Here is a 27,409-nt window from a genome sequence, read left to right as displayed (position 1 = left end):
TTGGTACAGCTAGTCGCGCACCAACTGCTCGCCTCCCCTGACCTGCAGCCTCTGGACCTCACTGCCGCGCCGACCGCCACTGGCCCGGTGAGCGCGGCGGCCCCTCCCTTCCGGGTCCCTGCGCCTCCTCCTCTCCAGCTGTGTCGCGGGAGGCCCTTCTGCTCCAGTCTCCTGGGTCCCGGGGCGCCGCAGCCCGCAGCCCTAAGCCTGGCCCGGGAGGTGGGAGGGGGAGTGAGCGTGACCTTGGCTTCGCCTTTGTTTGGCCGAGGCGTCCCCAAGGACCCTCAGCCCTTCGCGCGCATCCGACCCTGCGAGTGCAGTTCTTGTGAAGTGTTTTGCGTAAGGGAGCGAGGCTTTTAATGGTGGGGTTTCAGGCATCAGCGTGGGTTCTCCAGCCCAAAGACTACAGACTGTCCACGCCTTTCGTGGCCTGGGGAGGGGCCTGCTGCTCTTCGCCTTCTCAAGGAGCCCTGGCTGCGGAGGGCAGCGCTGGGGATGGGGATGGTCTACCGTTACGTGCTTGGCGGGACAGGCAGGCAGCTTCGAAGTCTCAGGACCTCGTAGTGGGGGCAGGGGGCAGGGCCTTTACAGACGGTTTTAACCGGGTTTCCGCTCACAGATGGAGAGACTGAGGCCCTGAGGGAGGCAAGACTGACCTGAGGTGGCAGCCAGCCTGGGAAGTGCTTCTCCTTCCCTCAGGGAAATGTGCGGGAATGGGGTGACCCTGAGGTCCCAGCAGGGTGCTATGATGCCCCTCCACCATGGGACCTAACCCATCCCTGCACCCACTGCCCATATATCCTGTAGCATATTGGAACAGGCCCCTTTTACCTTTGTGCTTTTCCCACCTCTGGCCTTTAGCTCAGACCCTCCATCTCTTCCAAGGAAATAAGCACACCCCCTCCCTACCCTGCTTCCTACCTCGGAGTCTGCTTCCGTGGCCGCCTCTTGGGTTCAGTAAACTAGAGGTGGGGTTTATTCCTGAGAAAAGCCCACCCAGTTCCCAGAATGTGGGGCCATCATAGGCCTGCAGGAGTGTGAGTCCAGGCTCTGCTGCTGCCTAGCTTCAAGGTCTTGGGATCTCTACAGTGGGCGTATTGCAGAGCAGCCCAGATAGGGCCTTGCGTGCGGGAGGCTTAGTGGCCAGGGATGTCTGTCGTCGTTATGCTTCTGAGGGTGGCGGTGGGGATGGTACTGACTTTATCCGTAGAGGGGAGGGCACCAAGAGCTGCCCAGAGCAACCTGCCTGTTAGTCCAGGGTGGGCTGGGCTGATCAGGGGGTATGCACAGTGCCTGACCCTAACTCTTCCCTTTCACCTGTGTGGGCAGGACCTGGCAGGGCAGGCTTGGGCTTTGGCTCCAGATACTGAGGTTGACTCTGACCCCAGCCCTCTAGGGCTCCTGAGTCCTCAGGCCCTGTTGGGATTGGGGCAGGGGTGGCTGGCTGGCTGTCCTTCTGTCAGGCCGGGTGAAGGCCACAGCAGTGTCCAGCGGCTGCCCAGATTATTCAGTGTTTGTGAAACACAGTGTTCCTGCACTGAGCCAGGCTGGACACAGCCAGGCTTGTCACTACCCCCCGAGCCATCCCATTCCCCTGTGGGGGTGGGTGCCAGCAGAGAGAGCAGCTCTGGCTGCAGCCGTTGGAAGGAGCATTAGCATTAAGAGAAATCTGTGTTTACATCATGACTCTGCAGTGAGGAGGGCACAGGCTGCGGAACCACAGAGCCCTACCACTCACCAGCTTAGCCTCTCTGTGCCTCAGTTTCCCTATTTGTAAAATGGGGCTAATCCAAGTGCCCACCTCTTGAGATCGTTGAAGGGGTTAGATGAGCACAGTGCCTGCCCCCGAATCAGTGCTGACTAATTGTGCTCCTATTTTTATTCCCTCAATGGATGATCTTGGTGTCTGCTTTTCTTTGCCTTAGGATGGGGATGTTAAGAGTTTCCCCATTGGGTTGTTTAGATTCTTCTCACATTCCAGGCCAGTAGCTCCCGGGTCCTATGGCCATCTGGGCCGGGGCAGCAAGCCTGTATTTGCCCAGGTCTCAGGGACCATCAGAGGGAGAGCAGGGGTTGGGACCCCGGCCCTCTGACCCCAGAACTCAGGCCTTGAGTCCCCACCCAGCACCTGGAGAGGTGCCACTCCAGGAAGAGCCAGCCCCTAGCAGCCCTCAGTAGGGCCTGGTGTCACTGGCTGGCAGGACATGCAGCTGAGCATGTGGATAGGAAGCTTGGGGCACTTGAGGCTCAGGTTCCAGCTGAACCCACCTCCTTCCTCCCTGCAGTGCAGTATATTTTTGCTTTTTAATTTTCCTCTGTTCAGACTTGCTGCTGGTTGCCCTAAGGAGCCCACTGTCCCTCGCTCAAGAAGACCGCCTCCCTGCCCTTTGCCTCATGTAAGTTTGGAGGGAAAGAGGGAACACGTGGGCTAGGAGGGCTGTGCCATGCCCTGCCTTGGGGCCTGACCCCTTGTAGAATAGAAGGTCCAGCCAGCTGGTTCTGGTGACTTGTTTGAGCTGGGGCGGGGTGTGTGCCCTGTGAGCTGGGCACATCTGGCCCCAGGAGCATTGACTCAGGGCCAGGCCCAGGCCCAGGCCCAGGCAGAAAGGCACACTTTCTGGGACTGAGTTATGTGGGGGGAAGCAGGCCCTCCTGCCTGCGTGGCCCCCGGTGGGGTGGCCCTAGTGCTGCACCCTACTCACAGGCTGGGATTCTCTGGGCAGAAGGGTGTTAGCAAGTATTCAGGGGGAGCTGTCTGTGCCCAGGCAATGCTGGGGAAGAGGAGGGGGCTCTGCTTACAGTTGTGTTGGGGGGTGATGTAGAGGAACAGAGGTTCTAAGAGGAGCCTCTTATCCGAGAACCTCTGTCTTCTGGGGGGAAGAGGAAGCCCCTCCCCCCCCACCTCCCCATATGTACACGCGGATTCCTGAAAGCCCGTTGTTGGAGCATTTTCCCTGGGAAAGAGCAGATGAGATTGCGGGGGTGAGATGAGCTCCAGGTTCTTTTTCCTCTCCATCCTGAGTGGGCTTCCAGCCTGAATGTACCCCCTGAGCTGTTAGCTGTCCTGAGTGTAAGCTCTGGGCAGGGTATGGGAGCCAAAGAGGGCAGCTGCAACTGGGAGCTTGGCTGGGCAAGGCGCCTGCCTCTGGTCTGCCCTCCACTGTCCCCCAGTGCCCTTCCCTTCTCTGAGCCTCAGTCGTCCTCGATGTGAAGTGGGGCCATTGAGGCCCGTGTCATTGGCTTTCTGGCCTGGGAGGACATGCTGGGCCTATACTGCAGTCAGGGGAAGTCACTGGTCCCTTTTGGTCACAACGACTAGAGACCCAGTAGTGCCATGGGCCTCGAGATAGTACAGCTCAGCCAGACACCTTGCTTCTGGCCTTTTCCTGACCGGGCATGGAGCACCCAGTCCCTGGAGGACTCCGCTGCCTGAGTTCCGGGGTGTTCAGGAGGCCTGGCTGACTGTCCCTCTCACCTCTGTCTCGTTACTGCCTAGCCCAGGGCCACCTGCCCAGTAGGCCCAGCAAATGCCATATGAGTGGATGAGTGGCTGCCAGAGCCTCCTTCCTTCCATCCCAGTCCTGTGGTTTATGTCTCTCCCTTGTTGCCTGTGTCCAGAATGAGTCAGCTGAGGCTGCTGCCATCCTGGCTTGGGGCACAGGCCTCGAGGCTCCTGGCCGCACATGGCGTCCAAAGGTTCAGCTGGTACAGCAGGTCGTCTGGGCCACCGGCCACCTTCCCAAGCAGCAAAGTTGGAGGCGGCTCCAGTTACATGGAGGAGATGTACTTCGCCTGGTTGGAAAACCCCCAGAGTGTCCACAAGGTTGGCACCCCAACCCTGCCCTCTGTGCAGGAGAGAAGGTCCTAGGGCTGGGCTGTGGAGAGGGGAGTGGGGAGAAGCAGCTTGCCTGCTGTGTGACCCCGGGCAGGTTTCTTTGTCTCTCAGGTCCTCCATCATCTTTGTGAAAGAGCTTGGTCCTCATATTGGGTGAGGAAAGTCCATTGCTGTCCTGTTGCTGGACCAGCCAGTGGGTGGCGGTCTGTCTTGAGAAGCCCTGATAATGCCCTGCTCAGTCACACCTGGTCTGAAGCCTGTCCCTGCCCGCTTTGTCATGCAGTGCCGTCTCCAGATGGCCTCTTGTTATATAGTTAGGAACATAAGTGTTTACATATATAGTAAGCTGATAAAATAAGTACCCACTGATGGTAAAAAAAAAAAAAAAATCAAAATCAGATGCCAGGACAAAAGTGAAAAGCATAGCTGCTCTCTCTCCGTCACTCACATGCCTCAGAGGAAAGTAATATGTTCACGTGATCCAAAAACAAAAAGTATTAAGTTCTACAGTGAAAAGCCTTCCTCTCATTCCATCCCGTATCTGCTCAGCTCCGACCTGTCTGTTCTCCAGTCTATTCTTAATTTCTTCTGTATCCATTCAGATAAACTTATTGCAAACATAACTCTGGATTCTCCCCCTTTACACAAAAAGTAACATGTAACATCCACTCTTTTGCCCCAGGCTTTTTTCACTCAGCATACATCTCCAAGATTTTCCATGTCAGTACCTCAAGAGCCTCATTTTTCTTTTTCACAGCTGTATAGTATTCCACTGTTTGGATGGATGTTCTACATCCATCCCCAGGGACAGGCATCTGGCTCGTTTCCAGTCTCTGGCTGTCATGACCGGTGCTGTACTACATCATCTTGTACCTTCATCATCCTGCACGTGTGCAGCTAACTGTGGCATAAATTCCGCAAAGTGGAATTGTTGGGTTAGAGGGCATCTGTGTACATAATTTTGATGGGTGTTGCCAAATTGCTTTCCACACGGCTTGTACCACCTTATTCTCCCACCAGTACTGTATGAGAGGGCGTAGAGGAAAACACTTTTGTATGTGTTCTGCTAGAACGTGGAGGTGCTGGTGCATGTGCCCATCTGCTTTTTGTTTCTGCACGAATAGTAGCAAAGCATACATCCTCTTCTGCTCTGTTCACTTTACAACATATCTTGGCAATATTCCACATCCATAATAATAAATGCGTCTTTTTTAAAAAAGACTACATAATTTTCCAGAATCTAAATTTACCATCATTTATTTAACCAGTTTCCTATTGATCACTGCTTAGATTGTTTTTACGTTGTCATTTTTATAAACTCTCCTGCAGGGAACATCCTTGTACATGTAGGCACACCTGTCCAAGTACATCTGTAGAATAAATTGCTGGCAGTGGAATTGCTGGTTCAAAAGATACATGCATTGGAAATGTTGAGGGCCTGCCTGCCCTTACCCTCCACAGAGCTGCCTCCAACCCACAGTGTGTGAGGGCATGTTTCGCCTATGGATAGAAGCCCGTTTCATACATAAAGCCCCTTGATCACAGCTTATAACCTCCCCCACCCACTACCAAGCTGGGTCCTGGAGAGATCCAGAATTTGGGTGGGAGCCCTGGGCTGATTGAGAAGGGTATTGTCTGTAGGGTCCTGGGAGGGCCCTGAGAGCTATGGTGGTGAAGGAAGACTGATGTCCCCTAGGGCCCCAGCCTGGGCCACCCCGCGCTACTCCCAGGCCCTAACCTGACTGTTTTCTTTCTTCTGCCCCTGCCCAGTCCTGGGACAGCTTCTTCCGGAAAGCCAGTGAGGAAGCCTCTTATGACCCGGCTCAGCCCCGGCCCCTTTCTGTTGTCCCTGAGAGCAGGCCGGCAGTGTTGAGCCGGACCAAGACCAGTAAGCTGGTGGAGGACCACCTGGCTGTGCAGTCTCTGATCCGGGCCTACCAGGTGAGCGGCTGGGAGGGTACAGGCTCCTGGGGTGTGGCCAGGTGCTGACGGCAAGAAGACTGGCTCAGCTCCAGCGTCACTTCAGGGAGCTTGGTGGCTCTGGCCCCTCCTCCTGCTCTTTGTCATGTTACCATTCACATCACTTACCACCCCCTGTATTTTCTGTGCAAAGTGGTTTGTTTGTGGTTTTTCTCATCTGTCGCCCACACCACTCTGCCCTAGAACCTGGAGAAGTACTTAGTGAGTGATCAGTTTCAGTGAGTGTTGAATGAAAGGTGAGTAGATTGCCCCTTGTTAATGTCTGTTTTCTGTTGACTGAGCATTCCAAGAGGACAGGGGCTGATGTCCAGCAGGTGCTTAATTAGTATTTGTGGAATGAATGAATAGTTCATTAAGCAGCTCTCCCCCATCAGCTGCTCTGTCCTGGAGACTTAGGCTCCCCTCTGCTGGGTTCCCAGGCTGGGCCCTCGCTATGTCAAAGAGTCCTGATGATGTTTCCTATTCTTGGTCTTGACCGAACAGGACTAACCGGAGGGCTGTACTGGGTGTTCACTCCACAAAAATGTAATCATTTGGGATCTGTCTGGGAATCAGTGGCAGGGGGTATCTCATAAGAGAAACTTGTCTTGAAGACATGCGGAAGGAAGGGTAGGGGCATCCTGCGGTTCTTGGTAGAGACTCCGTGGGAGGGTGCAGCAAGCCGCTGCAGGAACTCGGGGGAGAGGGAGGCCTTAGCAAATGGAAATGGCACCTTGCCTCTGAATGATGCACTCTGTATGGGATGGCAGCTGCCTGCCCAGGTGTGCTGGGGCGGAAGAGGAAAGGTGCACGGGACTGGGCTCCCTCACTGTCCTCAGGACCCATGGATCGTGGGCCACCTGTGAGGAAACAGCAGTGATTGTAATTATGTTATTCTTGGCTGGCTGAAAGAGGCAGAAAGTGATCTGACTGTTGACTTTGAAAAAGGACAAGGAACATAAAACTCTGTATGAAATACGGGGTAGCATTCAGAGTGTGGCCTGAAGGCCTTATCTTCTAAGTACAGTCCCAGCTCTGCAGCAGCTCTTTGTTCTTTCACTGGCCAAGACCAAAGCACTAGGGTCCTTCCAGCAGGATGGTCTCTGGATTCAGGAATGTTACTCCATACTTGCATGATAAAAATCTGCCTGGTAGTGAGCACCTACTGGGTGGGCTGTAGCCCCTCACAGGTCACTGAGCTCTGAGCTCTGGTTTGACTCATCTGCACATAGTACTGAAAAAAAAACCCAGGCTGCTTCTTAATGCATGTTTTCAAGCACATAATAGGTAGAAGAATTATGTAGTGAACCCCCATCAATACAGGGCCAGTCTTGATTCATCTTACCCACCTCCGGCTCCACCCATAGCCACTGATTATTTTGAAGCAAATCCCAGACTTCATATCATTTCATTCATTGAACATTTCAGCATGTATTTCCAGAGGTAAAGCCTCCTTTTAAAATATTCAAATATGGACTTCCCTGGTGGTGCAGTGGTTGAGAGTCCGCCTGCCGATGCAGAGGACACGGGTTCGTGCCCCGGTCCGGGAAGATCCCACGTGCCGTGGAGTGGCTGGGCCCATGAGCCGTGGCCGCTGAGCCTGCGCATCCGGAGCCTGTGCTCCACAACAGGAGAGGCCACAACAGTGAGAGGCCTGCGTACCGCAAAAAAAAAAAAAAAAAAAAAATTCAAATATACCGTGATAGTATTATCACACCTAAAAGTAGTAATAATCCTTAATGTCACCAAATACCCAGTTGGTATTCATTTTGCCTGTTTGTCCTAGGATTTCTTTTTACTGCTTGTTTGAATCAGGATCCAAATAAAGCCACAGGCTGTGATATGTTGACATGGCTTTTCAAGCCTCTTGTACTCTACTCTGTGGGTTCCTCTCCATTTCTTTTTGTGTTTCTTGCTCTGTGTGTGTGTGTGTGTGTGTGTGTGTGTATAAGAAACCAGGTTGCTTGTCCTATAGCGTTTTCTCGAGTGTGGATTTTGCTGATTGCATCCTCATGGTGTCACTTCATCTGTCCCTTTGTCCCATGTAATTTTTGTAAATTGGTAGTTAGATCTAGATGCTTGATCCAACATAGATTTGATTTTTTCTGTTGTTGCAAAATCAGCTTCCTGGTGGTGATGGGCACTTCATCAGTTAGCAGCTAAAGATAATTATTTCCTGGACACATTAAGTCATTGGGAGTGGTAAAAGTGGTGGTATTCTAATTCTTTCTTTCTTTGTTTATTACCTGAAATACTTCTCTCGTGAGAACCTTCCCTTTGTCAGCTCTGTTTATCCTGAGGTACAAATTGTATAGGGAGGGCAGGATCAGTGCTTGACTTTTCCTTTTGTTGATGGATTTTCAAAATTATGACATGGTTTCCTAGCATCCTCCAAAGATGGCCAATAAAGGTTTTTCTTCTTTTTCATAGTATGATATGAATGCATGAATTTAAACATATTTAATGAGTTTCAGTCTGCTATAGATATTATCCTTTTTGTTGCTCAAAATGTGTCCTTATTCCCAGCCCCAGTAGTGTTTGAGCACCCCTCTGCTATCTGGTAGGACAAGATGCTTTGAGCTCATCTCGCATATTTCTGTCCAGCCAGTTCTCCAGGGAGTGAGGGAGTATTTACTGCTATTGGTTTGGTCATGACTTCTGGGTTCTTTTGATGGTTAGAGCCAGGAAATATGTATTTTTTTAAAGATACCATACTTTATGGGTTTATACTGATGCTTCTATATACATCAAATGTAGGACTTAGTGTTTGTCCTTGACCTCATCAGTCTTATGTCACCATCTCCTTTTAAAGATACCAAAAATAGAGGTTCTCAAAGACAGCAATACAATGACTTACTTGATTTTCCCACAATCCACACGTGACAGTCTGAGAATACAGTTCTAGTACTACGACTGCTCATTGGTACTGTAAATGAATTTATGATCTTTTTATTCCTGCAGTTCTGTTTGTCTTTGGGGAATATTCTGTTAGTCAGTTGGAATAGTTCCTCTCTTTGTAGTTATGCCACCAAATGGATGCATTAATTCATTTGTTTTGTCTTACTTTCAATTTTTAAAACTTAATTTTGTTTTATAGTGATATAAAATATTTATAAGATTCCAAAGTCAAATCGTCAATGCAAGATATATTCTTAAAAGTCTAGCTTCTAGCCCTGCTGCTCTGCCCTATTTTGTCCTTTCCCTATAGGTAATAATTTTCCTTATTTTATAGTTTTCTTATTTTACTGTATATTCTTCTAATGCATATATTTATTTGTAGACATGCAAATATATACAAATATATGCAAATGCATGTGTTTACTTTTCTCTTCCCTTTCTTAGATACTGGGTAGTTTACCACACACACTTTTCTGTAATTCGCTTTTTTGCTTAATAATATTTTGTGGAGACAACCTCATAGTAGCAGTTAGGACTTTTCCTCATTCCTCTTAGCAGCTCTGTAGTATCCCCTGTGTGGATTTCCCATATCCATTTGCCAGTCTCCTGTTGATGGACATTTGGGAAGTTTTTAGAATTTTGCAATTGCTAATAGTACCGTAGTAACTACTTTTGTGTACGCATTCTTTCCTGTTTTTGAAAGCTTCATGTTGTACTTTGAAACAGAATTGAGCTCCTGCCACCTTAGTGGCTATGGTGGGGTCTCCTAGGCAACTATTCAGTGGCTGGGTGCTGGAGATATGTGGAAACTTGAAATTCTGAATGGGGACTTGAGGGGCCAGGGCCCAGAATCTCAGTCTTGGTGAGGGTCTGTCCAGCTGCGTTCCAGCTCCTCCCCGACCTTTTCCCCTTTTTCAGATCCGTGGCCACCATGTGGCCCAACTGGACCCCCTGGGCATTCTGGATGCAGACCTGGACTCCTTTGTGCCCTCAGACTTAATCACCACCATTGATAAATTGGGTGAGTCGGAACCCTTTCCTGTTGCCCTGGCGACACCAGAGCCAGCTGGTGCCTGTGCCCAGTGAGGGGCTCTGAGCCTACAGTGCTTCTGGTCTTGGGTTTCAGCAAGCAGCCTGGGAGGCTTTCTTCTGACCCTTGCGCAGCTATGCATGGTGTCCCTGCAAGGGAGGTCTCCCCGTCTTCCCTAGCTGGTGTGCCACGCTCAGCAAGCTTGAGACACCTGTCCAGGCCCACCCTTATGGCGGCAAGCTAGGCTCTGACTCATGCCCTGTGCCCTGCAGACAGAGGGCCTTTGAGCTTTAGGCTAGACATGGCGGGAGGGTCCTGGGGGCACTATTGGGAGGTCTGGGGATACAGCTGGGCCCCACCTGGGCCTGACCTCCCTCTCTCCTCTCTGCTGCCCGGGCTCTGCCATGTGTGCCTCCTAGCCTTCTATGACCTGAGGGAGGCTGACCTGGATAAGGAGTTCCAGCTGCCCACAACTACCTTTATTGGAGGCTCTGAAAACACCCTTTCTCTGCGGGAGATCATTCGGCGCCTGGAGGTGAGCACAGGCAGGTGTGTCGGGCATAGCTGATGCAGCTCTGGCGTGCGATAGAGGGAGGGAGGGCGCTGCCTTTTCTGTTCCAGATCCCAAGGCGGTCGGTCTTCTTCTTGGCTCCTCGTGGAGTGCTCCCCTTTCCCCCAGAACACATACTGCCAGCACATTGGTCTGGAGTTCATGTTCATCAATGACGTGGAGCAGTGTCAGTGGATCCGGCAGAAGTTCGAGACCCCTGGCGTGATGCAGTTCTCCAGTGAGGAGAAGCGGACCCTGCTGGCCCGGCTGGTGCGCTCTATGAGGTCAGGCTCCCAGCACCACCCCGGGCAGCCTGAGTGGCTGGGGGGCCTGCTCCAGGGCTGTATGAAATGTCCCAGGCCCTGGCTAAGCAACTAGGAGGGTGCCTGGTAAGGGAAGGCAGGGCTGGATGGTGCTCCAGGAGAACATGACACCGAATGAGGGTGGAAGTGGCAGAAAGATGTCCCTGTGTGGAGTGAGTGTAGCAGCACCTTCCTGCAGGCGGGGCACTGCCTGGCTCTGCCCCTGAATTCAGCTTCTCTGAAGCTGGGTTTGTCCAGGGCTGCGGGGGCCTGGAGGAGCCCCTGGCCCAGCTGCTAGGAGTAAAGTGGCTCCCTGAGCAGTGACGTGTGGGCTGGAATTTGAGTTGAGCCGTGAGGCATCTTTGGGGCATGATGAGAGAGCCCCAGGGCACGTGTGTGCTGGAGAGCAGTGGTCTGGGAGCAGGGGAATGGCTAGTTGGAGCAGTGTGACTGGAAGGGGAAGAGAGGGTGGTAACTGGGAATGGATGGAGCCAGAGGTCTGTTGAAGTTGGGAGGACCCTCAGCCTCCCCACCGACCTATGCTGCTTGCTGGTAGGAGCACCATGGTGTCTGTGCCAGGTCCTGGACTGCGCAGAGGGAGGTGGCTTTGCAGCTTCCTGTGTCCTGGCATCCTGCTCCAAGCCCTCATGGACAGCCCCCAGGAGCCCAGCCTGTCCACTCTTCCCCATCTCTCCCCAAGCAGGTTTGAAGATTTCCTGGCCCGGAAGTGGTCCTCGGAGAAGCGGTTTGGCCTGGAGGGCTGTGAGGTCATGATTCCTGCCCTCAAGACCATCATCGACAAATCCAGCGAGATGGGGATCGAGAATGTCATCCTGGGGATGCCACACAGGTGTGCCCTTCTCCTCCAGGCCCAGCAAGCTGAGGTGTATAGGAGGCTTTGAAAATCAGAGCAGGGGTGTTGGTGGGACCTGGGGATAGAGGCAAAGTGGTCTAGAAAGTTATCAGAGTCCCTGGGCCCTGGGCTGCTCATCACAGAAAGCACGTGGCCAAAGCCACATGGAACCAGGCTCTCTTAAACTGTTTCTCTCTCACCATGTTGCTGTTGCCCCCAGGAGTATTGAGGTTACAGAAGAGGGGTATATCATGCTACTTGAGGTTCCTGTGGACAAGGGGATGTGGAGGGGCACATCCCAGGGAAGTGAGGGCAGAGCCTGGGCAGGTGGCCTCAGGTTCGCATCCCCTGGTGGGAGGTCTCTGGAGGTGAGCCGAGGGTCTCTTTCCCCGGCTGCAAGCTGGCCACACATTTCCTGTGACTTTGATAAAGACTTGGAAGGCTGGTCTGGCCACTGGGCAGTTACCTCTGAGCTGGAGCCTGTGGGCTAACGAGGAATGTGGCCAAGGTGGCCAGGGGTCCTGCTAAATGGGCTGGAAGAAGACTGCTGAGCAGTCTGGGGGGCAAAGCCCCTGCATTTCCTGTGCCTGTTTCCAGCTGCTCACAGGTGGGCCAGCCCCGGACTGCATCAGCACCAGGGGCATCAGGATGCATTGTGAGGAGCGTCCCCACCCTGTGGGCTGGCCTCCCGGGAGCCCGAGCTTTGCCACACAGGCTCTGCGCTCTGGGGGTCCCAGAAATGCTTGGTGTCTGGTCAGAGGGTCGTGCAGAGCTGGCCCCGTGGTCTGAGGAGGCAGGGGCATACGTGGCTTCAGTAGAACTGTGGGAGAGGATGGTGCTGGGCCGTTAGGCAGCTCTGGGGCTGGGTGGTGGTGCTGGCCAGGCTCCTGGCCTGAGGAGGGCTCCAGAGTCAAGGGCTGCCCTCGGCCAGGCCTCCGTATTTGAGGAGGGGCCTTTGAGGCCAGAGGCCTTGCCCAGAGGGGCTGAGGGTTGTTCATACGGCTCCTGTGATCCCACAGCCCTGCCACCACCGCAGAGCAGGAGAGGGGCCCGCTGGAAGAGCGCTGCCCTTCTGTCACTGGGCCGTGCAGGGCTGGAGGTCAGGGTGTGAGCAGGCCTGGGGCCTGCGTCCGCTGGTAGTCTATGGGGAGCGGGTTCGGAGCCACGTCCTGTGCCCCCATCAGGCTGGGGCCCACCCCTGAATAGATTGCCCCCGATGGGAAGTTCAGGCTGGCCTGGAGAATCCCTGGGCCGGGCTGAGGGACCCCTCAGTCCTCCCTCAGCTCCTCTGGACAGGTCCTCTGGTGACTCCTGATCTTAGGGGCAGTCCAGTCCCCTCTTCCCTCTCCTTATCACTTCCATATCACTGGGCTGGGGTGGGGAGCCATGTGTGAGCAGCTGTGATTCGTTAGCAGCTTGGGGTCAAGGTGCTGGGTTGGGCTCAACTTTTGGTTGGGGAGAGGGGTGAGTAGACACCCTGCCATGAGCCTGGGTGGCTCCCTGCTCGCGAGGGCCTCCTGAATCTGAGTTGTAGGGGGGGATGCCTGCCTGCCCAGGGGGGCCGGCCAGCTGGACCCGCTCACACACCTTGTAGATTGAGGCGGGATGAGAGGGTGGGGCCTTCCAGCCCCCATGCTAATTCTGATAGGTCCCAGGTGGGCAGGGAGCATGGTAAGAGCCCTGCCCCCTCTGGCTCCAGGGGCAGACTGAACGTGCTGGCCAACGTCATCCGCAAGGACCTGGAGCAGATCTTCTGCCAGTTTGACCCCAAGCTGGAGGCGGCGGATGAGGTGGGTGCCAGGCCCAGGCCCCAGAGCCTCTGGAGAGCTGGGTATTTGGGACGTGGACTGGAGAGGGCCTGGGCCAGGAGCTTGCAGGCTCAGACAGACCCTGAGATGGATGGACATGCAGAAGAGTGGGAGAGAGGCTGGGGGTGTCTGTGTGAGGCTCCTAAGGTGTTCTGGAGCCAAGTACTATGATCTCCAACAGCTGGGAGAGCCCTCGGGTAATCTGGGCTAACCTCCCTCTTTCCAGCTAGGGGGACTGAGGCCCAGAGAGGTGTGCAGGGAAGTGCCTGTAGTTATTCAGTTCAGCTCATGTGGCCATACCTCTGTGTCCAGCGTCCTGTCTACCTTCCCTGAAGGGCTGCCTCACTCACTTGTTTGACCAGCACAGCACTGGGAGGTCAGGACGGTTTCCTGTGCCCACTGATGAGCAGAGAGAATATTTTTCTGCCCTCACCCCCGTCCTGGCACGTATACGTGTCATGCATGCCTCATACCCCACGCCTCTGCCCATGCTGAGCCCTCAGCCAGATGGCCTTCCTCTCTTCTGCTCTCTGCCTCTTTCCCAGCCCTGCCCGTCTCCCCTTCTAGTGACTTTCCTGGTCCTCCAGGCAGAATCCTGTCTCTCCCTCCTCTGTGCCTCCTTTCCCAGCAGATCCGTCTCTACGCTGGCCTTTTCCATCACGCGCACGCACGCGCGCGCTTGTGTGTGTGTATGTGTCTGTTTTCCCTTCCAGGCTGGTAGCAGGGTGATGGCAGGGACCTCATTCCCGAAGCCCCAGCACTCAGCACAGGTGCATGGTTTGTTAAAATGAACCACATTAAATGACTGCTCTCACGTTAGGCCAGAGTAGGAATAGAATGCACATCTGCTGGCTCCCAGTCCAGAATCTTCCCGCCATCATGTTCATTTTGCTCAAGCACCTTCATCTCTCTGAGCCTCAGTTTGCTCTTCTGTAAAATGGGGATAAAAGTTCCTGCCCCCAGAATGGTTGTGAGGAATCAGAGACGACATGTGAGTAAACTGTAAAACCTGGCCAAAGGACACTTTAAACAAATTTACTTTTTTTTAATAGAAAAAGTAATGTGAGCATCGTTTGAAGAAAAGATTACACAATGAGTGTGTTTCCCTTCTGAGACCCCTTTCCTGCTCCCCATGGGCTCTGCTGTGGTCAGTTTTTGTGTTAAAGTGTGTACTTCCAGAAATGTTCCACGCAGTGCGAACACATATGTGTCCAGTACAGCTTTATTTGTAAAAAGCCAGGGGAGCAGCTCGTGATGCCGCTGGCCACCTTGCTGTTTTCACTTAACGGGCTGTCACTGTTTCAGAGCTGCACACAGAGCTCCCCAAGCTTCGAGTGCCCCTCTGGTTTCTGCTATCTCCTGTTGATGAGCATTAGGTGGTGGAATGAGTGTCTTTGCGCACATGTGTGCACTTTTAGATGGTATCCGAGAAATGCGGTGGCTGGAGCTGAGGAGGTAGGAATGAATTGCCCTCCAAAGAGCTTGCAGACAGCAGCGAGCCCACACGCTGTGTGCGAAGGTCCCAGGCCCCCGGCTTCCCTTACTCTGTCCAACCTTTGCATCTTTGCCAATGTTCTAGGTCCAAAAGTCACTGCATTTGAACATATTTCTGTTTCGAATTTGAGCGTCTTTTCATGTGTTTAAGTCATGGGTGCCTTTTTCTGTAAATTCCTTTTCCTGGCTTTTGCTCATTTTTCTGTGGGTTTCTTGGGCTTTATCTCACCAATTTGTAAAAATGCCTTATGTATTGAAGGAGTTAGCTCTTTGCCTGTGTTTGTCTGATAAGTATTTTCCCAGCTTGATTTTTTTCCCCTAATACTGTGCATGGATCTTCTTCCCACATGGCAAATATATTAGATTTTAGCTGTCTTATCCTTTATGGCTTCTGAAGTTTGTACATTGTTTAGAAAGACTTTCCCTACTCCAAGATCATAAAGTATGTCATGTTTTCCCCTGATACTATGGCTTCGTCTGTACATTTTTGGTTACTTTGGTGTAAGGAGTCAGGTACGGGTCCTGCTCCAATGTGTGCCCAGAGGCCTAGCCCGTGGTCTCAATGCCAATTAAGAGCCGCCCTTCATTTCTGTGCCTTCACTGCTGCTGGCTGGCCGCTTCCTACGGGTGCCTTACCCCTTCCCCACTCTGCCATCGTTAATGCGGAGAGGATGGTTGTTGATAATGTGGAGGGGCTCCAATAAGGGAGCCAAGGCCCAGGGAACCTGCCTACCTTTCTTAGGCCAGCCTGGAGGGCAAGAAGGGCGTTGTGCTGGGTTTGGGGGAAGGATGCAGGTGTGAGTCAGGGACAAAACAGCCTTCCCAGGGAGCAGAATCCAGGGAACGTCCCAGCGCCACTGTAAGCTTGCATGTCTGGGATAGGGTTGGGGGGAGGTTCATCACAGGCCACCTCAACCTTCAGGGCTCCGGAGATGTCAAATATCACCTCGGCATGTACCATGAGAGGATCAACCGAGTCACAAACAGGAACATCACTCTGTCGCTCGTGGCCAACCCCTCCCACCTGGAAGCTGTGGACCCCGTGGTGCAGGGGAAGACGAAGGCAGAGCAGTTCTACCGCGGGGATGCTCAGGGCAAGAAGGTGAGCTTGCCTGGGCCCTGAGGTCCTGTGTTCTGAGGGGTAGGCTCTGAATCTCTGAAGTCCAGGAGCAGGGCTGGGCTTCACGGGCTGCGGCATGGGGGCCCCTCCTGGCTTATATCCTGCCCTGCAGGTCATGTCCATCCTGGTCCATGGGGATGCCGCCTTCGCTGGCCAGGGTGTGGTCTATGAGACCTTCCACCTGAGTGACCTGCCCTCTTACACCACCAACGGTACCGTGCACGTCGTCGTCAACAACCAGGTGAGGGCCTGGGCTGTGTGCTGGGCCCTGTCAGTGTCGTCCATCCCTGAATCCAGGCAGCACTTTGAGGGGACGAGTGAGGCGTTTCTGGGTTTAACCCCCCTGCTCTGCTACTTACCAGAGTGTGATTTCAGGCAAGATGCCTGATCTCTCAGCCTCGGTTTCCTGGTCTGTGGAACTGGGAGGTGTATACATCTGTCTGTCTCTGTCTCTGTGTCTGTCCTTCCCTCTGCAGCCCCCTCCCCCCGTATTATATATGTGAGAAAGCAGTAAGGCCAGAGGAAGATGGGTATAACCAGCACCTAGCAAGCACCGAGGCTGAGCGTGTAGCTAGATGCTGCCTTGAGCTGCATGTGACCCAGGCAGTCTTAGAGCACAACTCTCAGCCTTTGCTTTTAAAAAAGGTAGCTGTGGTTAATAACAGCTCTTCTTCTGAGCCTGTAAAGCCCTGGGTTAACTACCTTATTCGCACATTAAGTCATTTAACCTGAGGTAGGAATTTAATGAGCCCTTTTAATCGATGAGGAAACAGGCTTTGGGAATTAAGTACCTGGCCCAAGGTTGTACAGTTAGTAACTGGTGAGACTGGGTTTTACCCCAACTTGCGCTCCCCACTCCCACTGTATAAAAATGATTGCAGGAGAAAGAGCAGACATGATTCCCCTGGTGTTACCGCCGTCCCCGTGGGACCCGCGCCTACGTCTGATTTTGAGGTCATCCACTGTTAGCCCATCATGTCCCCTGCACCTCCTGAGCACACCCGATGGACCTCGAGGCAAAGGCGCCTCTCCCCTGGCCCCCTGGCCCTCTGGTCTCCCAGGCGGCTGCTGCTGTCCAGCTCTCAGTGCCTCCTGCTTCTGCAGATTGGCTTCACCACGGACCCCCGGATGGCCCGCTCCTCACCATACCCCACTGACGTGGCCCGTGTAGTCAACGCGCCCATCTTCCACGTGAATGCAGACGACCCAGAGGCCGTGATGTATGTGTGCAGTGTGGCGGCCGAGTGGAGGAACACCTTCAATAAAGACGTCGTGGTGGACCTGGTGGGTCTGGGGAACTGAGGTGGAGGTGCTCGGACTGTCCCTGCCGTGGCAAGTGCGCCGGGTCTGCAACATCTTTGCTAGTTGGGGCTGAGCGGCAGGTTTAGAACCGCTGAGCACCATCTCTGCGGAGGCCTGGGGGTGGGGCATTTGGTGATGGGTTGTAGTGGGGGCTGGTGAGGCCTCACGGGATGTGGCCTGCCAGGTGTGTCCCAGTTGTGCAGTGACTGCGCCAGCCACACCGCCTGGGCGCGGGACCCACCTTCTGTCCCTGCAGGTCTGTTACCGCCGGCGTGGCCACAACGAGATGGACGAGCCCATGTTCACGCAGCCGCTCATGTACAAGCAGATCCACAGGCAGGTGCCTGTGCTGAAGAAGTATGCAGACAAGCTCATCGCCGAGGGCACAGTGACCCTGCAGGAATTCGAGGTGGGCCCGATCAGTGCCTGGGATCGGCCTGAGGCGGTTGCTGATGTCATCAGCCCAGTGCTGGGCACTGGCGGTTTATAGAAGTAGCCAATATGGTCCTTGTCCCCAGTAGCCCCCAGTTATCAAGGGGGACAGAAGACCAAAGACGTTTACAGCCTGGTGGGGTACAGTGAACGCTGCGATGCGTGGAAGCCCATCCTCAGGCCAGAGTCCAAGAAGGCTTCCTGTAGGAGGTAGCCCTGAGCCGGGTTTGACCCCGTAGTTATATGTGGATGTGCTTGCCCTCCCGCCTGCAGGGAGCTCTCAGAGCAAGGACTGTGAGTCTTCCCTGCGTTCCCCCAAGTCCCTTGCTGAGTGGGATCACCTGAACTCTTTCCAGGATTCCCCCTGCACTCTGGGACTTTTATCTCTGGCCTTAAGGTCCCTGTGGGCCAGTGGGCAGACAGTTCCTCTAGAACGTGGTGAGAGGGACCAGGGTTTATGAGTCTGGGTTGACTCAGCCTCCGGCTGCCCAGGGCATCGCTGCCTCAATCCAGGCCTTCACCCTGATTTCAGGAAGAAATCGCCAAATATGACCGGATCTGTGAGGAGGCGTTTGGCAGGTCCAAGGATAAAAAGATCCTGCATATAAAGCACTGGCTGGACTCCCCCTGGCCTGGTGAGTGAGCATTGTATGGCTGAGAGTGATTTGCCTGGGCGCTGGCCGCTGGCACTGGGACCAGGACTGGAGTGATCCTGAATGAGGGCAGTCTCTGCCCAGCCCAGAGGCTGTGGGCTTCGTCCCTGAGACCCCTGAGGCTGTGTGGGACTGATTCCTGCAGGTGGGGTAGGCGGGAGTAGAGGGAGATAGTGTCGCCCTCGGGACATATGTGATGAGCTGCTTCCTGGAAAAGGCTGGGTCAGGGAGGGTGGACCGCAAAGTGGAGTGGGCCCTGGGGGAGGGGTGCTCAGCGGGCCTCTCTGGGGCGGAGCTAGATGGCTGTGACCCTGGGTCCAAGGGAGGGGCCTCGCAGGCGCCGGAGGGGAGGATGTTAGGTGGGTGCTGTCAGCTGTCCCAGGTCCCCAGGATGGGCTCAGGGTTTGAGTGCCATTGGGGTTAAGGGAGTGGTGGGCCCCTGAGTCCTGGGGAGACAGCCTGGCCAGGGGAGCTGAGGCCCCACTGCCACACACAAGTCACAGAGCCTCTGCCCTCTCAGGCTTCTTCACTGTGGACGGGGAGCCCAAGAGCATGACATGCCCAGCCACGGGTATTCCAGAGGACATGCTGACCCACATTGGTGAAGTGGCCAGCTCTGTGCCCCTGGAGGACTTTAAGATCCACACGGGTGAGGTTGCTGTGCAGGCTGCAGCATGGGCCACTGTCCCAGACATCGTGCCCCAAGGGAGATGGCATCAGGAGTCAGGGAGGCCCAGCCCTCATCTTGACTTGGTCTTAGGTAGATCAGCGGAGCTCTCAGTGCCTCCTTTGTGCCCCATGAGGTGCCTGTGTTAACAGCTCCTCTCAGGGTGAGCAGATGTGGATGCCACGCTCCCAGCTGGGTGCTGGTGACCAGGCTTCTGTGGGACACCTTGTATTTTCCCAATGCCTTTGCCGAGGGCATCCCTGCATCAGGCAGAAGGAGAGCAGGGAAAGAAGGGCTTCCCATGGAGGGGGCGGTTGGGCCTAGAATGTTGGGCGGCAAGAGTGCTGGGCTGGGTGGGTGACAGAGGGCGACCCTAGGCTAGTAGGTCGTCACTGGCTGCGCCTCTTGGCCACGATGGTGTCCATCGTGGCCTCTGCTCAGGCAGCCTGGAGGGCCCCCGCGATGGTAGTGGGGTCCCTGTGCACCCTCCGAGCAGCCTGTGGGCGTTCCAAGAGGATTCCTCCACATGCACGTGGAGGCCCAGGTGTCTTGGGGCACCAGCTCTGTGCAGCCACACAGGGTCTGTGTGGGTGTAGGGCTGATGGGAGCCCAGCCTGGGCCGGGTGCCTGGGCTCAGATCCGAGCACCTTCATAGCTATGTGATCGTGAGTAAATGAATTCCTTCTTCTGAGCGTGTCTTCTCACCTAGGGGTGGGGGGGTTTGGTACCTCTCCCGTGGGCTTATGAGAAACGTCCCTGAATCAACGAATGCGGCGTACGCATGTGGCGGATGATCGCCTAACGGTGCCTGCTCCTTCCTGCAGGGAGGGAGGCTGGTGGGGATGTGGGCTCAGGCTGGCCCTGTGTGTTGGCTGGAGTGGTGATGCTGGAGGAGGGGCCTCCTGCATCCTGCCGGGGCCCTGCTCGGTGGGAGGGGTGTACACTGAGTATATACACACCCGGCCCAGGTCCCAGGGACTATGGCTGTCCCAGATGGGGTGGCCAAGCCCCTGTGGCCTTCAGGCTGGCCCTCCCCTCCCGCAGGCCTCTCTCGTATACTGCGGGGCCGTGCGGACATGACCAGGAAGAGGACAGTGGACTGGGCGCTGGCAGAGTACATGGCCTTTGGCTCCCTGCTCAAGGAAGGCATCCATGTGCGGCTCAGTGGGCAGGACGTGGAGAGGGGCACATTCAGGTGAGGGTGGGGGGCTCTGGGCCCTAGGCCCTATGGGCATTAGCCTTGTGCCTGGGGGGAGCTGAGAGCTCAGCTGCACTGGGGATCTCTCACAGTCGGCCCAGGGCCTCTGGAGTGGAGTGGCCCTTCCTTCTGTTCCTAGACCTTGTCTGGGAAGCCAAGGAGGTGTTCCCAGGTAACTGTATCAACATGCTAGCCCCCACCCTTGGGCCAAGCTGTCTGAGGGCTGCTAGGCTGCCTGCCTCTCTGTCCCCACGGGGCCAGCGTGCAGAGCTGACTGCTTGGCCAGAGCTGTTGGTTGATGTCAACCCTTGTGGTTATCTATGGTCCTCAAGATCCTTTGTTTCTCTTCTGTGAACTACTGTCAAGCCAGCTCCCTGCCATCATCTTGCTTGTTCGCAGTTCGGTTTTGGGTCCAGATGAGGGACTTTACACTTGCCGGTTGTCCTCATTACATTTACTCTGTTTGGGACCCCGGATGTTTGGGATCTCAACTCCGTCTCTGCCATGTTAGTGAGTCCTGGAGGTGTGGCTTCCAGTATTCGACAGGCCATCTTTCCCACGTCCCACTCCCTCATCACTGCTGGTCTTGCTCCAACCAGGGTACAGAGGGCCACTCCACTGCACCCTGAGTTGCATGTCAGTCCTCATAAGGCTTGGGGTTTGGCCAGGGGGGCCCCCCTCATGCACAGGAATTCCTGCCTCCTGTAAACCTGGACAGAGCAGGTGAGGTGGTAAAGGGGCTAGCAGGATGGGCAGGGAGATGGTGCCCCTGGGGTCTCAGGCTCCACCCAGCATCTGGGAGGTCGGCAAGGCAGGTCTCATCGGATCCCTCCTTAGGTGAGAAGCTGAGCCTCTCACGCCTGTGCTCCAAGACCCCCAGGGCATGTGTGAGGGCACCAGTGGGAGGGGAGGCTGCCCAGAGGAAGGACCAGATCGCTCTGGTCTTCCACGGCCTTCTTGATGTCACCATCCTGTGGGACTTTGCCTGGTGTCCTGCTCAGTCCGCCCTCCTCCCCTCCCTTCCTGGTCTGTGTCTCTGCAGTCACCGGCACCACGTTCTCCATGACCAGGAAGTTGACCGGAGGACGTGTGTCCCCATGAACCACCTCTGGCCTCACCAGGCCCCCTACACTGTGTGCAACAGCTCCCTCTCGGAGTACGGAGTTCTGGGTGGGTCAGAACTCTGCCTGCAGGTCAGGCGGGCCCTGAGATGCTTGGGGACCAGAGAGGGTCTTGCACCTCAGGGTGTCTGTTTTTGTTGTTTTGACCGTGGTCTGGGGCTGGGTGGGGCCGAAGAGGCTCAGAGGCCCCTGGGTGGACCTGAGTCCTCGGACAGCCCTGAGGGACAGTGGTTGGGCTGCCTCCACCTGAGGCCACATCAGAGATGAGGTCCTGTCCCATCTGGCCCCTCAGAGAGCCCAGATGGGGGGTGGGGGTGCACTCTGGCCTGGGTAGGAGCTCTGGATACCAGAGCTTGTCCCTGGGCAACAGTGGGCCCAGACAGAAAGCCCCATCGAGTCCACTGACTGCTGCCTCCACTGACCGGCCCTGAGCCTGGCCTGGCCACCTCCACGTTCCTGACCTCTGTCTTGCCCTCTGTGCCACCACACCCAGCAGCCCCGTCTCGAGGCCCCCTCCCTAGACTCTGGGCTACCCAGACTGCCCCCCTGCACTCTCCCTTGGCTTGACCTTTAGCTGGCCTGCTTCCTCCCAGAAACGGGAACCCACCGAGACTGGCCACCGCTTCTGGGGAGCTGCCTCTGGGGCTGTTCCTGCCCGTTCCCCTCGGCAGCCCCGCCATATTTGGGGGACCCCTTGGCAAATGGGCCCTGCTGCCTCCCCAGGGTGTCTTTGGAGTTGACTCCTGGCCTACATAAGGCGGAAGCTGGCTGTACGTGAGGTCATGGCTGAGAGTGGCATCTCTGGGTTGTGTTGCCGGCGGCCAGGAAGGGAGATCCTGGTCTTTGGGCACCAAGGAGTCCCCGGGCGCTTCTGTCCTGCTGGGAGGGACGGGCGGGGCAGGCAGCGCGTGGGAGGAAGGGCTGGGTCTGGCCGGAGCCACCACCACTTGGGGACCGTGTGTGACAGGCTCTGCCTCGGCGTCTCCCGTTTAGGCTTCGAGCTGGGCTACGCCATGGCCAGCCCCAACGCCCTGGTCCTCTGGGAGGCGCAGTTTGGTGACTTCCACAACACGGCCCAGTGCATCATCGACCAGTTCATCAGCACGGGCCAGGCCAAGTGGGTTCGGCACAATGGCGTCGTTCTGCTGCTGCCCCACGGCATGGAGGGCATGGTGAGGGCCGTGGGGGCGGGCCCCGGCCGGCCTGGGAGAGGACGGCTAGACCTTGGCCACTTGCAGAGTTGAGGGGGGGTATGTGCCTCCCAGTCCCCCGGAAGCACACGGGTCTGCAGGGTGGGGCCTGCGTAGCTCTGCGTCACTGCTGCTGAAGTGGGTGATGCTGCTGTCCCAGCAGTAAACGGAACGGACATGCCTGAGCGCCTGCTTTGTGCCGGGACCTGTTCCCACTTTCCAGATGAGGAAACTGGGGCACAGAGAGGTGGAGTAGCTTGCCTAAGGTCACACAGCTAGTAGCTGGAATTTGAACCTGTGTTGTCGGGGGAACCGCATGTGGGGGAGAAGGAGGATGTGCAGGCCCTTGGGGAGGGGAGGAGCACAGCATCAGGAGATGCCAGCCTGGTGGGTGTGTGGCCTGACCAGGTGGAGCATGGGCAGGGCTGTGCTGGCTGCAGTGGATGGCCCTGAGGACCCACTGAGTTTGGACTGGTCACGTGGTCAGGGATTGATCAGTACTGCTCAGAGTCAGGTCTCCCTGTGCCGTGCACTTTACACGCCACGTATAATCCTATGGCATCCTCACAGCTGGACCAGGCAGTCAGTTCTGTTCCCGTTTCACGTGTGAGGAGAGAAGGCCTGTGACTGCCCACGGTCTCCCAGCTGTAAAGGTGGCTGGCATCTCACTGGGTGGAGCGTGAGTCAGGCTGGTTGCGGAGGGTTGGGCCGGCCTGGCTAGTCCCTGTGGCCATGGGTCCTTGGGGCGTCCCCACTAAGGGAGGAGCAGGTCACCCCTGTCCCACGGAGAGCCAGCTTGGAGGACAGTGTGGAGGGTCTTGCTGCTCTTATGGAGCAGAGCAGCCCCGTGGGCCAGGGTAGGAGTAGGAGTCAGAGCTGGGTTTGAATCTGTCCCTTTCTGGCTGAGTGACCTTGAGGTTTCTTAATCTCTTTGTCCTTCGCCTTCCTCATCTCCATCACAGGGCTGCTTTCACAAGACGAGAGAATAATCTGTGTGGGGTCCGTAGAGCTATGTCTGGCGCACCACAGGCACATAGTAAACAGTCACTGCTGTAGGTCAGAACGTTCTAGAGAAAGAGCATCTTGGCCTTTTTGCTTTTTCCTTCTGCCCCACATGTTCACACTTGGTGGCTGTGGCCGGACCCTCATCGGAGGCTACCTCCCTACTCTTGTCCCACATTCCTGGTGCTTTCCTGTGGTTGAGACTCCGGAGTGAGGGCATCTCCTCCATGAAGCCCTTTAGACTCTCCCCCAAGCCCAGGGTCCCCATCCTGTGTGACAGATCCCCAGTCCCCCCCGAACGCTGGCCAGCCTGGGCTATCTGGCATTTGCTTCCAGGGCCCGGAGCACTCCTCAGCCAGGCCCGAGAGGTTCCTGCAGATGAGCAATGATGACTCGGACGCCTACCCCGTGAGTGTTGCCCGCCCTCCCCCAGGACAGGAGTGCACACTGCTGCTGCCGTGCCCAGCAAGGCCAGGGTGTGGATGCCACAGGCAGGCCACCTCCCAGCCGCACCCTGCTCCTCCAGGCGTTCACCCAGGACTTCGAGGTGAGACAGCTCTATGACTGCAACTGGATAGTGGTCAACTGCTCCACGCCGGCCAGCTACTTCCACGTGCTGCGCCGCCAGATCCTGCTGCCCTTCCGCAAGCCGGTGAGCCACCCGCCCTGGTCATCACCGTGACCGTACCGGGGCCGAGTGCAGGGCACCCTGGCCAAGCAGGGGCGGCTGGCAGCCGGGCACGTGTTTCCCTTCCAGCTGATCATCTTCACACCCAAATCTCTGCTGAGGCACCCAGAAGCCAAGTCCAGCTTTGACCAAATGGTTTCTGGTATGTGCCTGGGCGTGTGGGGGAGGCGGCTGATGGGGGGCCTGGTGGCCCACATGTGGCCTCTGCTCCCGGGACTCTTCCGTTCTTGCCTCTGTCTGTGGCTCTGTTGGCCCTGAAGCAGCTTCTGGCATGATCCCCGCCAGCAGCTGGGTTGGGAGGTTGGTGCAGCGGCCGGGTGGCTGAACCCACTTGGGTCACTTATGCAGAGCGCCAGGGCCAGAGGAGTGCCCTGGGGCCCCGCAGTCTCCCAGCAGGGCCGGCCTGGCTGCGCCGGAAGAGCTTAGAGGCAGGAGGCCTGGTAGAGGTCTGCTGGTTCGTGGGACACTGAGTATCAGTTCACTCATCCGTTGTTTTCTCTCATGAGCCAGACAGACATTGCTGGCCCTGGGGAGCCAGCGGCCCCTCCAAGAGCTCTCAGCCTCATTTAGCTGGGATTCGGAGGTCAGATAAAGCACCCGAAGGACCAGGTTTTGGAAGTGAGACGTGACCCAGTGGAGGATCAGGGAGGAGCAGGTGTGGGGCCTTGAGGCTTGGCAGAGCAGAGCTGTCTGGGAAAGCGGTCCTGGGTTGTAGGCGGAGGGGCAGGGGCTGGCCAGGAGGACCTCAGTGGCGTGGACAGGTGCTTGTTCTTCGCGTGTGTGTGTGGGCATCCCCTCAGATGTGGCGGGTGGCTGAGCCAGCAGTGCAGAGCTCTGGCGTTGGGCTGGACCGCCTGGGCTGGGTGCCTAGTACTGGTGGGCCCTGGCAGCCAGTGGCCCTCTCTGCCGCAGTGTCCTCATCTGGGTTGCAGGGACCCTACAGTACCTTCCTCAGAGGTTTTTGTAGTATTTTTAGTCTGGTGCCTGGCACGTGGCGTGAGCTCAGGAAGGAAAAATGGATGGGACTTGGGGATGGAGGCTGGGCTCTGGGGCTGAGAGGGAGGACTGTGCAGGGTTCGCCTTCCAGCTTGGTGACAGGGTGGATTGAGTGTGCCTGGGAGGTAGGCGTGGCTGGATGGGGAGCAGGTTTGGGACAGTGGCGCTGTCAGATGGGGATGTGACATCACCTCTGTCCCCTTCAGGGGCTCTCCCCATCATCCCCAGCGCCCCCCCGCCCCATCACCTTATTGTTGATGCTCCCAAGGCTCTGCCCTTGGCTCCAGCCACTGTCTCCACCCTTGTCCCTGTGACGTCTCAGAGTGTCCTCTGTCCCCTGCTCCATTGTTTGGCTCAAGAGGTTCCTATTGCAGCCACAGGTCTAAATCTGGGGCTTGTCTTAGTGGCCAGGGAGAGCCTGGAGGTGCCAGGGATGTGGACCTGATTCCCAAGCTGCTCTGGCCCCTCTGGGAGCAGACGCCCCTGCCATGCCCTGTTGGTCCCCAGGGACCAGCTTCCAGCGGGTGGTTCCTGAGGATGGGGCTGCGGCGCAGGCTCCCGGGCAGGTGCGGCGGCTCATCTTCTGCACGGGAAAGGTGTACTATGACCTGGTGAAGGAGCGGAGCAGCCAGGGCCTGGACGAGCAAGTGGCCATCACACGCCTGGAGCAGGTGCGCCCGAGCCCCTCAACTGCTCAGAGTGACGAGCAAGGTCATATCGCCAGCCCCCTGGCCCTGGGCAGCGTGCCAGGGCCGGGGCCAGTGAGGGAAGCGGTGGCTGCTCTCCTGGGGGCCTGGCATGCGCATTTCCCCCTTCCCCTAGCTATTCCCTTCTTTCTCCCTGTCTGTCCCAGATCTCTCCATTCCCCTTCGACCTGATCAAGCGAGAGGCAGAGAAGTACCCAGGTGCAGAGCTGGTGTGGTGCCAGGAGGAGCATAAGAACATGGGCTACTACGACTACATCAGCCCGCGCTTCATGACCATCCTGGGCCGAGCGCGGCCCATATGGTACAAGGCTGGGTGCAAGGGGTTGCCCGCCATTTACCCCTCCCGTCTTCCAGGCCTGAGGCTCTGGGGGCTTGAGGCCCCATCCTGGCTCTGCCCACCCCATTTGCTGTGTGACCCAGCACTGGCCACTGCCCTTCTCTGGGCTGCATTGGAAACTGAGGAGTTGGGCCCCATAGTCCCTGCTGGCTCTGTGACTGTCAGTGACAGATCAGCTTCCCCATCAGGGATCCTCTTTAATACGGCCTTATGGAGGGGAAACCTTTGTCTTTGTTCTGCAGCCAGAACTGAACTAGAGAACCTCCTGCGTGTCTCAAATCTCCTACCTTTGATCTTAGGCCAGTGACTTGGCCCTTTGGAACCTCAGGCTCTTCGTTTCTGCAGCTGGATTAGACCCGGTGCTGTCCTGGGGTAGCAGCAGGGCTGGGCTCAGCCCTCCGCTTAGCTTGACTCTCCTCCCCCAGGTATGTTGGCCGAGACCCAGCAGCTGCACCAGCCACAGGAAACAGGAACACTCACCTGGTGTCTCTGAAGAAGTTTCTGGATACTGCCTTCAATCTCCAGGCCTTTGAGGGCAAGACATTTTAGAGCCTGCCTGGGTCTTGCTGTGGGGTTGTTGAGGCCACCGGGGACATTAGGGACTGGCTGGCTCTTCTGCCCAGGAGAGGGACTGTCAGGGTCCCCAAGATAAAACATACCCATGCAGTGATTGAGGCCAAAGAGTAGGTACCGCTGGCTTCGGTATTATGCCACCTTGGGCCTTTGTGTTTATTTCAGAATCTCTTAGGGCTGAGAAAGCCAGAGGGGTCTGTTAGATGGGCTGTAGTTGTAGAGTGTTTCCCCAGCTGCCCGGGTCTCTCTGGAGTGTTCGTGTGGCTTCTCCGTCTGTGTCGTTCCTGTCTCTGCAGACAGCCAGCCACCCAGGAACCCGTGTCTCTGGTCTCTGTCTCCCAGCCTGGTAGACTTGACTGCTGCTCACCCTGTCCTTGTTCGTCTGTGGATTCAAGAACTGTTCTCTTTTGTGCTCTTAGAAATAGAGATCTTAGCAATAACAACCAGGTGGAGCAAAACCATGCCAGGTGATTTATATGTGCTCTGTTTTATGGGGTGTGTCATAATAAAATATGTCAGCTTCTGTGTGAAATACAGCCAAGGCTCACATGTACCAAAGTAGAAAAGCAAATAACAGAGAAATTAGAAAATGCTTAAGGGAGACTTCCTGTTGTCACTTCATGTTGTAAAGTTGGGGGAAGAGGCAGATGGTTTAGAGACAGTGAGGGATGGGGAGAAAGAAAAACGAAACATG

General features: G+C 56.0%; 1 protein-coding gene across 4 annotated transcripts; it reads left to right on the top strand.

Annotated features, from left to right (window-relative positions):
- OGDHL (oxoglutarate dehydrogenase like) lies at positions 1 to 27,409 on the top strand. 4 transcript variants are annotated; one of them, XM_032608245.1, is made up of 24 exons: positions 1 to 87; positions 3,619 to 3,823; positions 5,606 to 5,776; positions 9,611 to 9,713; positions 10,142 to 10,257; positions 10,402 to 10,556; positions 11,278 to 11,424; positions 13,127 to 13,217; positions 15,652 to 15,831; positions 15,962 to 16,090; positions 16,954 to 17,133; positions 17,408 to 17,560; positions 18,116 to 18,218; positions 18,757 to 18,885; positions 19,948 to 20,098; positions 21,144 to 21,271; positions 22,216 to 22,394; positions 23,751 to 23,822; positions 23,941 to 24,066; positions 24,172 to 24,244; positions 25,606 to 25,769; positions 25,952 to 26,106; positions 26,568 to 26,677; positions 26,881 to 27,318. In XM_032608245.1, the coding sequence occupies exons 2-24, from the start codon at positions 3,620 to 3,622 to the stop codon at positions 26,916 to 26,918; spliced, it is 3,057 nt and encodes a 1,018-aa protein (XP_032464136.1). In that variant the 5' UTR covers positions 1 to 87; position 3,619; the 3' UTR covers positions 26,919 to 27,318. The 4 variants fall into 4 exon arrangements, 2 of the variants coding, with proteins under 2 accessions (XP_032464136.1, XP_032464137.1); XM_032608246.1 differs by having other exon boundaries at positions 47 to 87; positions 26,568 to 27,409; XR_004346195.1 differs by lacking the exons at positions 24,172 to 24,244; positions 26,568 to 26,677; positions 26,881 to 27,318 and adding an exon at positions 992 to 999 and having other exon boundaries at positions 41 to 87; positions 25,952 to 26,109.

This window comes from Phocoena sinus, chromosome 16 (genome assembly GCF_008692025.1).
Source record: "Phocoena sinus isolate mPhoSin1 chromosome 16, mPhoSin1.pri, whole genome shotgun sequence".
NCBI classification, from domain to species: Eukaryota; Metazoa; Chordata; class Mammalia; order Artiodactyla; family Phocoenidae; genus Phocoena; species Phocoena sinus.
The sequence above is the reverse complement of the archived record's forward strand: the minus strand, read 5'-3'. Positions and strand labels throughout refer to the sequence as shown.